The sequence below is a fragment of the Ictalurus punctatus genome, chromosome 2, assembly GCF_001660625.3.
Source record: "Ictalurus punctatus breed USDA103 chromosome 2, Coco_2.0, whole genome shotgun sequence".
Taxonomy (NCBI): Eukaryota; Metazoa; Chordata; class Actinopteri; order Siluriformes; family Ictaluridae; genus Ictalurus; species Ictalurus punctatus.
Window position 1 is genome coordinate 39,882,605 of NC_030417.2, and position 11,898 is coordinate 39,894,502.

An 11,898-nucleotide genomic window follows, 5' to 3' on the forward strand; every position below is an offset into this window, starting at 1 on the left:
TACTAACACTAATACTAATACTAACACTAACACTAATACTAACACTAATACTAATACTAACACTAATACTAATATTAACACTAACACTAATACTAATACTAACACTAATACTAATACTAACACTAACACTAATATTAACACTAACACTAACACTAATACTAATACTAACACTAACACTAACACTAATACTAATATTAACACTAACACTAATACTAACACTAATACTAATACTAACACTAACACTAATACTAACACTAACACTAATACTAACACTAACACTAATATTAACACTAACACTAATACTAACACTAATACTAATATTAACACTAACACTAATATTAACACTAACACTAATACTAATACTAACACTAATACTAATACTAACACTAATACTAATACTAACACTAACACTAATACTAACACTAATACTAATACTAACACTAACACTAATATTAACACTAACACTAACACTAATACTAATACTAACACTAACACTAACACTAATACTAATATTAACACTAACACTAATACTAACACTAATACTAATATTAACACTAACACTAATACTAACACTAATACTAATACTAACACTAATACTAATACTAACACTAACACTAATATTAACACTAACACTAATACTAACACTAATATTAACACTAACACTAATACTAACACTAATATTAACACTAACACATATTAACACTAACACTAATACTAATACTAATACTAATACTAATATTAACACTAACACTAATACTAACACTAATACTAATACTAACACTAATACTAATACTAACACTAACACTAATATTAACACTAACACTAATACTAATACTAATACTAACACTAACACTAATACTAATACTAACACTAATACTAATATTAACACTAACACTAATACTAACACTAATACTAATACTAACACTAATACTAATACTAACACTAACACTAATATTAACACTAACACTAATACTAACACTAATATTAACACTAACACTAATACTAACACTAATATTAACACTAACACTAATATTAACACTAACACTAATACTAATACTAACACTAATACTAATACTAACACTAACACTAATATTAACACTAACACTAATACTAATACTAATACTAATACTAACACTAATACTAATATTAACACTAACACTAATACTAACACTAATACTAATACTAACACTAATACCAATATTAACACTAATACTAACACTAATATTAACACTAACACTAATATTAACACTAACACTAATACTAATACTAACACTAATACTAATACTAACACTAACACTAATATTAACACTAACACTAATACTAACACTAATACTAATACTAATACTAACACTAATACTAATATTAACACTAACACTAATACTAACACTAATACTAATACTAACACTAATACTAATATTAACACTAACACTAATACTAACACTAATACTAATACTAATACTAACACTAATACTAATATTAACACTAACACTAATACTAACACTAATACTAATACTAACACTAACACTAATATTAACACTAACACTAATACTAACACTAATACTAATACTAATACTAACACTAATACTAATATTAACACTAACACTAATACTAATACTAATACTAATATTAACACTAACACTAATATTAACACTAATACTAACACTAATATTAACACTAAAACTAATAATAACACTAAAACTAATACTAATACTAACACTAATACTAATACTAACACTAACACTAATATTAACACTAACACTAATACTAATACTAACACTAATACTAATACTAACACTAACACTAATATTAACACTAACACTAATACTAACACTAATACTAATACTAATACTAACACTAATACTAATATTAACACTAACACTAATACTAACACTAATACTAATACTAACACTAACACTAATATTAACACTAACACTAATACTAACACTAATACTAATACTAACACTAATACTAATATTAACACTAACACTAATACTAATACTAATACTAATATTAACACTAACACTAATACTAACACTAATACTAATACTAACACTAATACTAATAATAACACTAACACTAATACTAACACTAATACTAATACTAACACTAATACCAATATTAACACTAATACTAACACTAATATTAACACTAACACTAACACTAATACTAACACTAATATTAACACTAACACTAATATTAACACTAACACTAATACTAATACTAACACTAATACTAATACTAACACTAACACTAATATTAACACTAACACTAATATTAACACTAACACTAATACTAATACTAACACTAATACTAATATTAACACTAACACTAATACTAACACTAATACTAATACTAACACTAATACCAATATTAACACTAATACTAACACTACAGTACTGATGAGTAAGGAGTTGATTAGTTCTCTGTAACAGAAGCTCTGACAGTAGCGCAGGTTTATATTAATGTGCTGGTTCTGCTATGTTAAGGTTTCTATAGTAACAGCTCCTTCACAGGGTCTAGGTGAAGTTTTCTGTAAGGAGATGTAAATGGAACGTGTATGGAAGGAGTCTCCAGTGTCAGTGCTGTGTACCAGTCAGAGGTAAAGCTGTGAGTTTAAGTGTTCTCACACCTTCAGGACAACACGTCCCCAAGTGTTTGATTTCTCACTAAACTTTACACTAAAACTGATCATTTGTATATCAGACCTAATTGGTCCAAGGCCATGGAATTTGTTTAGTCGCATCATAAAGTGAGGTATTGCGAAGCTCCACCCCCAAACTGTTTTTAGAGGTGTACTATTAAGGGTTTTTTTTTAAATAGAAAAATATGAATTTAGCAAAAATGAATGCGCTACAAAATTGAATGAGAATCAGAATCCAGGAGTTTAACATTTAAACATTACTCTTATTTTAATATAAAAATGTCCAATGAAGAAATTTTTCTCTGTACGGTGTCTGACAAACTGATGCAAATACATTTCTGTGTGTGTGTGTGTACCAAACCACTGAAAGCAGGATGAAGCTCCACACTGAACATCTCTCTTTCTCTCTGTCACTAGGCTAAAGTCAGCTTCAGTTTCGTGCTGAGTTTCTGATTGGTCGCTTCTCATGCTGCTCTGCTCTCATTGGCTGAGAGGAACAGTTTGCTCACCAATAGAAAATTAGTCTCAGATGAGAGAGCAGGAGCACAGGGTTTATTGGTCAGCGCAGTGAAGAACCACTCAGCTGTGGAGGCAGTTAGAGAGATGAGTGAAGTCTCACCCTTTCATAGGACTGCTGTATTTTTTCTTTTTGTTAATTAAGAGATGAATTGATGTGAATTATTAGAGAAGATATTTACTGCTTATTAAAAGCATCCACCATACCATCGCAATCCTTTTTCCTGACTGATTTCTTTCTATCTTTTCTGCTTTGCTATTCTTCCTTTTAATTATATCCTTGATGTTGCCTGGTAGCTAATCTGTAGTCAGCATTGGAACATGGGGTTCAACCCTTAGAATTTTTGTATCTTTAATATGTAATTTGCTTAAAAGTAGTCAACTCTGATATGTGGATATAATGTAGAATATATATATATATATATATATATATATATATATATATATATATATATATATATATATATATATAAAGTGATTTAAGGTCAATAAATGGATTATTTCAATAATTATTTCACTACTGCACCTTTTTACATTAAATACCCATCTCAAGAGCTGTGATTTGATTCCATGTGTTGATGTATTTCTTTCTGAAACATGAAGTCAGAGTGACAGTGTGTTGAAGTGCTTGACTGTTGTACAAAATAGCCAATAGGGTTCGAGATATACCATGGCACGCCCCCACCACACCCAGTCTACACACACCTGACAGTAGAGATAAAATGGGAGATAAAATTATATTACTGATGGAGACGGGGTATATACACACAATTATCCCTCAGTCTGAGGGAGTGGCGTTCCGACATGCTGGAGCAATACACTCCTCCGAAAAAAGACACATGACCCCGGCTCTCACAAACTCCGCCCACTCTGACATGAATAAACTCCGAACATTTATTCTCAGTTGGAAAAGTTGGAAGTGTGTGTGAGGACATGCAGCCAAAAACACACCGAAAACACAAGCCATGTTTACGGCTAACGAGATGCTACCCTAGAGCAAGACATGCCCACAGGGGGCGGAGTTATACACTCTAAATGGATGGGGAAAAAACACTTCCAGGAGTCATCAAAATTGCATATAATTTACCATGAAGTGGTGGACTAAAAATGAATATTTCCTAAACATGGCGTTTACAGCAGAATGGGAACAAATAAAGCACTGAAACACTTTACAGGTGCAACAGATGTACAACTGAAGGTAACACCGCAGTGAAGGACAATGGTACACTTTAGTACCCTTCTGTTTGTTTTTAAGAGTGAATTGTAATTGTCTTATTTACAGTTATATAACATGAGGTGATTTTAACTCTTACAGATTTTAACTCATTTTATGCTGATTTTTTTAAAGGAGTCTGTACTGAACAAATCAATCCCCACCTGCCAAGCAAGTGTGTACAGCGAGCTGCTTTTTCACAGAAGATGCACAAAGACAGAAACCACACCGTTTTTACGTAAATACCACTTTAATTGTGTACAAAAGAGATTTTTAAATCGATTTCAGTATAAAATAAAATGTGAACGTTTTCTATAATAGAAGCCACCGATGAAGAATTTGATTTTAAATGATTGAAATAACGAAACCTGTGCTCCCATTAACAGACACACACACACACACACACACACACACACACCTCTGAGCTTTTCAGACTGAATCTGCTGCTTGATGTGGAGTCTAATCTGAATGTGAAGGTGTGTGTACAGCGCCCTCTGGTGGGAAAGAGCAGTGAAGCAGCAGGCAGGAGTTTCTCTTAAAAGCACGTCCAAGAAACAGAAAAGGCTTCTGCAGAGTCATTATAGGAGTACCTTCTCTCTCTCTCACACACACACACTCACACAAAATCCTACCCCTTGCGTTACAGTACAAATATGCATAAAAACTGGTTTAGTGTCAAACTACTCTTGCTTAATGAAAGGTGCAAACAGTTAATGGTTAAACTGCGTGTTCTTTGGTTAACGTTTATATGTTTATAATAAACCCGTACTGTCACTGGAGCCTGGTCCTGAATACTACCACTTCATCTCATCCCTTTCTTCTGTCTTCTATTATGCCATCATGGTCATCAGGCATGTTAAAGTGTGTACAGAGTTTAAAACCTTTCAGTTCGGCTCAGACGGGGGTTAATTTCCAAGGAAACCCAGCAGGATTTTCTCATCAGCGCTGTTTTATAGTTAAATACTGGTTTTAAACACTGCTTTGGTGTAAATAATTGATAATTCATCAGCATTAATACTCTCATGCTTCCAGAGGCTGCATGCGTTACAGTGATAGTTCAGCCAAAAGTCATCACCACCTTACATTTACACTCGCAGGTGACGAGTCTTGTGGGCGTGGCCAGTCCACAGTGATCTAGTTCTACACGACACACTTATCAGAAGCGTGTGATTGACGTGTTACGAGCTCGGCTTCGTTCGTGAGCTGTTCTAGCTACGCAAATTCACCAGAGACATCAACTATCTCTGCGACTTCCTTCCAAAGCTTTACTTCTCTTCTATACATGTTTTATACAACAGGATGTCAGAGGAAACCAGGCGTATGCGTCTTTTCTTCCATTGTTGTGCGTCAGACAGTAAGAGGGAAGTGATTACAGGTAGGAACTGAGGAAGTGAAGAAATGGACCGTCAGACTGAGCGTGTTACAGGATTGGGCCAAGAAATCGTTCGCTTCTTTATCACGTCATACCTAACTTACAGACAAACTCAATGAAAATGTCGCTGAATTCATGGCTCCATCTCCATCTCACACACTTATGTAGAAAGTTACTTCTTTATTCTTGAACTGGAGCCAAGAGGCGAATGTAGCCAACAGTCATGGGCTCCAGTTTAGCATGGTACAAACTGATTGTCCTGGTGGGGGCGCTGATGAATAGCTAATGACAGGAAAAAAACAGGAAAGCACAAACTCTGTTCACATCCTGACACCACTTAAACTACACCCGATTAAAGGTAAACTACAGTGTGTTTCACTCTGATCTCTCTCCACTGTGTGTGCCTGCAGTTTACTCCAAGCTCACAGAAAACAAACGCCTAAGTGCTGCTGCCAAACTCGGCCATTAAACGTATATTTGGAATAAAACACAGCGATGAAGTCTTCAGCTGAAGGTGTTTGTGTATGAACGAAGCTGTAAACGCGTGGAATCACTCCCTTCAGAGAACTACTTTTTCAGAGGGGGGAGTTTGTGGTAGTTGTGTGTCTCTGATGGCGTAGGGATACCGCAAACCCTTCAGGAAAGGGTAAAGGAACTGGAACTTCTTTTTACTGAGTTACTGCAGCATGTGAAAGTTAAGGTTTAAAGATTAAAAGCCCATGAGAACAGATTGGGGAAGATTCTCACAGGCATCTGTGTCACCCAAACACCGCCACTGTTCCTGTGGAGCGGCTGCAGGTTCGAGTTTCACTGTTTAGAGTCGCGCAATCTGAACCTTTACTGAGGCCAACAGCTGCATTTACATTTCCGTTATTACTGAATTTGGAGTAAACGGGATTTCTGCTCTTATCAGTGCAGTCAGAATACAGACTCAGTTCTGATCTGTAATCTCACACACACACACACACACACACACACACACACACAACCGAGACAGAGTGAGAAATGAAGTGAATAATAAAGCAGCTCTAGCAGCTTAATCAGACATGCTGTGTGTGAGTGTGTGTGTGTGTGTGTGTGTATATGTATATGTATATGTACAGCTGTCTATTGATGCTCGCTACACCTGCTGTACACTCTGAAATGCTCAAACCTATAAACATAAAATCAAAAAGATATACTTTAAAATGTACTTAATGTAAAAAAAAAAGTGCAAGATGAAAAAAATAAACATGTTTAAACACCTTTGCTCCATCATAAACAGGATCACACACTCCTGACTGACAAAAAGCAGGCACGCACACACAAACACAAGGCACCAGACGTGTGAAGAGGGTGTTGGGGGGGGGGGGGGGGGGGGGGGTGTTCAGTCTCCGTGGCGACAGTGTGTGAAGGTGATCAGAGGATGGTGCAGGGACACCCACCTCTCTTCTTCTTCCCAGCGTGATTCGCAAGCTGAGGAGGACTTTCCGTCTCCTGGAACTTTCTAAATGTGAGAGAGAGAGAGAGAGAGAGAGAGAGAGAGAGAGAGAGAGAGAGAGAGAGAGAAACCCATAAATTCCTTTTATTTATCCTGCATATCTAGTTTACACACTTATCTATATTAAGTTTATAGACATTTAAACCTCTAACTCGGTTATTTATCCAAAAACTATATTATTAAATAACTATGCAAATCTAAGTATGGATCCACTCAGGCTGTTCAGGAATTTAAAACAGAGCCCATAACAGTTTACATGTATATAATTAAAAATTAATTGATTCTGCTCCATTTACTTAGTAGAAAATCACACACACACACACACACACACACACACACACACACACACGAGGCGGTGATGCGAGGTGAAGCAGAGGCCGTTACACCTCGGTTCTGCATCATTTTCTAATAATTCAACGGACCGGAGTCAGTTATTCTGCTTATACCACAGTTACCACACCTCACGACATTGAGCAGATGTTTTATTTCAAGAGAGAGAGTTCACCCTTCTAACCCGCACTCGCCGTTATGAGTCCTACCTTATCGCTCGCACCACCTCCAGAAAAGCCTCGTCCACGTTGTAGCGGTTCTTCGCTGAAGACTCCATATAGTGGATCCGGTTCTCTTTGGCAAAAGACATGGCCTCTTCTCTCGAAACCTAGAAACAACACAACAGCATTATCCTGCACTCACACAAACACCTAAGATCAGTCTCTGGTGGGCGTGGCCTCTACTGCATTATAAATTATGATGATCACTATGTTAAAATAGCGTTTGTGTGTTCATGCAGCTGCATGTGCATGAGACCGCAGCAGAAACCTCCACACTACACCGTACGGTACGGTCGGCAGAAAGTCATCTCCACGTGAAGAAACCATGATCCGCTCACACATTAAACATGAAACACGTTAGAGCGATGGGGGTGTGATGGAGCCTTTACCGCTCTCTGATGCTCCAGATCAGACTTGTTGCCTACGAGGACCATGGGGAAATCATCTCGGTCTTTTACCCGCAGGATCTGAGTGTGAAACTTCTGGATTTCGTTGTAGCTGTAAGGGAGCGATGGGAACAGATCAGAGCTGCAGCACAGAGGAGGAGGTTGTTCCCACACTGCAGTACTGAGACCACAGAGAGGAGCTTATATAACTCTAAAGTCCTGAACTCACTGACCCACAGCTCCACTACAGACACACAACATTTACAACGTTTACAATAAGAATTCAATGAAGTGGAAAACACACACACACACACACACACACACACCCCTACCTTCCGACATCATTCAGAGCAAACACCAGTAGGAAGCCTTCTCCTGATCGCATGTACTGCTCTCTCATCGCTCCAAACTCTTCTTGACCTGCTGTGTCCAGAACTAACACACACACGCGCTTAAAACAAGGCATCACAAACAATTTCAGCAATCAAAGGCATTAAACTCTAAAGGCAAGATAAAACAAGCAAACCTAAACCACAGAGCTTTATTACACACACACACACACGTAAGAAGTCAACGTAAAACATTATTAACTTGTAATTGTTTGTTTCATGCAGTTCCATAAAACAGATTAAACAAAAAAAAAACCAACACAAAAACATGCTTTCTCTGACGAATATGTATGAAATTAGTTAGAGTATGCATGATTATGCAAATTAGGACACGCCCCCCCGATCCCTGGACATCCCTGAAAGCCCAATATTTCCAGTGTTATCAAACGTAGCTAGCTGTTTAGCTCACTGCTAGACTGTGATTTCAGTACTATACCTGACTTACACATTTATTTACTCTTCAGAATACAAATTCAACGTTACCAAGACAACCACATTCTATTCGTCACCAACATTAAGACTAGTTACACACCTAGATGGTCAAAATGGTTTCCAGGGATGACATGGGGATCATATCCTGCTCATTTGCATGTGATTTTCGTGATATCACAAACAGAGCTCCTGAAACTTTAATAAGAAACTTATTTTATATGAGCCAAAAAAGGTTGAGAACTCCAGGGTTAATTATTAAAACATGTTTTATAAAGATTAAGGTGACTTCAGGGTTAGTTATAGTTCACTCCGAGTCCACACACACACACACACACACACTGCGAGAACATGCACAGCAGAGACGTACTGTCTAATCGAGTCTCCTTCCCGTCCACGGTGCAGATTTTGGTATACGAGTCCTCGATGGTCGGGTCATAGTCAGATACGAAGTACGACTGTGTGACGGGGAGAAGAGGCAGACGTTACTGCTTTTGGTATGGTGTATTTCACACACCAACAGGCTTCAGAGCTCAGGCATGAGAGGACATGTCTACAACACACACCTTCAAGAACATTCTCAGCAATCACACACTGACTCTCACACATGACCAAAAAACACGTCATTATACTAAAAACACAAACACACACACACACACACACACACACAGTCAAAATCAAGATCCTATCCACAGAGGAAAGAGTGTATGATTTTAGAAATGTTGTTCATTAGTGAAATTTAGGATTTATAATATATAATAACAATAATAACAATAACAATAATAACAATAACAATAATAACAATAATAATAACAACAACAACAGTATTAAAATGATCAGTATGAAGTAAACAAACTGAAACGGACGGAGAACAGAACGATGATGAGCAGGGACATGAATACAGAAACTGAGAAAAGCTTTCAACCGATTTTTTTCCTCTTATGTACATTGTTTAACTTATTATTGTACACAAACATTTTACTCACTTTCTCATGTTTTTGTAAAATATGCACCACAGTTGTTTGTCAGAAACGGTTTATATGATTATTTATATCATGCATCATAAAATATCTTAGACAACCGCACTTATTTTATTATCATATCTACTGAAACTGTTCAATAATCCCATCAGTATGGCCATGTCCTGAGTGTTAAGAGAAAAGCGTGCACTTTAACTAACCTGTGCTGTAAATTATTCATTAAATAAATGAAAATTGATAAGACGTCCATGAAGCTGTAAAGACCAGGGATGTGTTTTATTTCCTGATAAAATGAAGATGCACACGCTATATATGATATGAAAGTTTGGTTCCTGATCTTTGTTCCTCAAAGCTCGGGTTCAGATCCGTCTAGAGCCGGATGAGGATTTGATGAAACGATATCCTGATAAGAATCTTGATAAGTTACAGCACACTTCAAATCAGATTTATTGCACTGATCTCAGGACCTTTGGGTTCTCCCGAACTAGAACACACTTACACGCCTTCCTGCTGTAACACACCTGACTCATCGGCAGCTCAGTGACACGCCCGTCCTCACCTGGGCCGAGTTTCCTGAAAGCATCACCGCACAAACATCTTCTTTTAATACTGTTTACACCGCGGCGCTGACGAGTACTGGACGGTGATTGGTCAGAAGGTGTTAGTTAATTCGGTATAACAGCAGTTCTGACAGCAGCGCCGCTCCAAATCGAAGGTTTATTTAGGTTCAAATACGTTATCGTTTCTATAGTAACTATAGTGATGATAAACGGATTTTAAAAAAGGCTTTGACATTGCGAATTTTTTCTTAAAGTAAAGGAGATGTTTATTTATTTACGTAACATTTATGGAAGGAGTCTCCAATGTCAGAGGTAAAGCTGAAGTTTTCAGACATCTTCAGAACAGATGAGTTTTACACTTCTTTGCGGTTTCTCATTAACACGACATAAACTGCAATTTTTTTGTTTTATTAACCTGAAGAGAGGGAATAGAGAGAGGGAATAAAGAGAGGGAATAGAGAGAGGGAATAGAGAGAGGATGGTGACGGGACGACTGTTTAAAGCTGCTATAACGTAAGTGGCAGCAGGAACTAACTCGTTTCACAGATGTTCGGATAAAAAGTATGACGTGTTGTCCATTAATTAATAAATAAAAAATTGTAAGTGAAGACAGATTGCTGTGGTATAAAAGAAATAAAACACTTTAAAACACTCCACATGCTGTAATAGGAAAACAAATCAACTTCATGGTGGAAACAGTAAATTATTTTCCTATAACTGTATACACCGCTGTGTTTTACATGTTAGACTCGCACTGAACTCTTTCTCTCTCCAGATTAGATTAGGTTAGGTTAGATTAGACGCAATGATCTGTGATGGATTATCACCCTGTCCAGGGTGTACCCTGCCTTGCACCCGATGCTCCCTGGGATAGGCTCCGGGTTCCCCGTGACCCTGAAAAGGGTAAAGCGGTATAGAAGATGGATGGATGGATGGACGCAATGATTTTGTGAAACAGATCTGAAAGTGTTGTAGAAGAATCACTTCCACTGTGCACTTCAGGACCAGGACTGTGAAGCCGTGACCCTGAGATGAGTGAGTGAGTGTGTGTGTGTGTGTGTGTGTGTGTGTGTGTGTGTGTGTGTGTTTGATTCAGTGTGATTTTTACCTGGATGAACTGAATAGTGAGGGCGCTCTTGCCCACTCCACCTCCACCCACCACCACCAGCTTGTATCTCTCATCTTCTGAAGTCATGCTTCTGCCTAAGAAAGAAAATAATCATTAAAATACATTCGACTGTAATCAATCAAACAGGTCAAAAAGAACAACAACAAAAAAAAACCATCCATAATTCCGTTCATTTGTATTAACACACGAAGCTAACTGATCGCTAGCCGCGGCCGCGCGCTTGACGAATTCTCCTCAGAATCTCCTCAGATT

General features: G+C 37.1%; 1 protein-coding gene across 5 annotated transcripts in view; it reads right to left on the minus strand.

Annotated features, from left to right (window-relative positions):
• Positions 1-4,220: 4,220 nt before the first annotated feature.
• The window catches only part of rras (RAS related), an 8,182-nt gene continuing 504 nt past the window's right edge, over positions 4,221-11,898 (minus strand). For 2 of the 5 annotated variants that reach the window (XM_017495691.3, XM_017495708.3), the window contains 6 exons: positions 11,626-11,716; positions 9,348-9,435; positions 8,492-8,594; positions 8,163-8,271; positions 7,762-7,880; positions 4,221-7,228 (listed from right to left, as the gene is read on the minus strand). In XM_017495691.3, coding sequence (XP_017351180.1) covers positions 7,141-7,228; positions 7,762-7,880; positions 8,163-8,271; positions 8,492-8,594; positions 9,348-9,435; positions 11,626-11,712 — 594 coding nt within the window. In that variant the 5' untranslated portion in view covers positions 11,713-11,716 and the 3' untranslated portion in view covers positions 4,221-7,140. Of the gene's footprint in view, positions 7,229-7,757; positions 7,881-8,162; positions 8,272-8,491; positions 8,595-9,347; positions 9,436-11,625; positions 11,721-11,898 lie in introns of those variants that run through there. The other 3 variants (XM_017495681.3, XM_017495699.3, XM_053676832.1) reach the window with 2 other exon arrangements.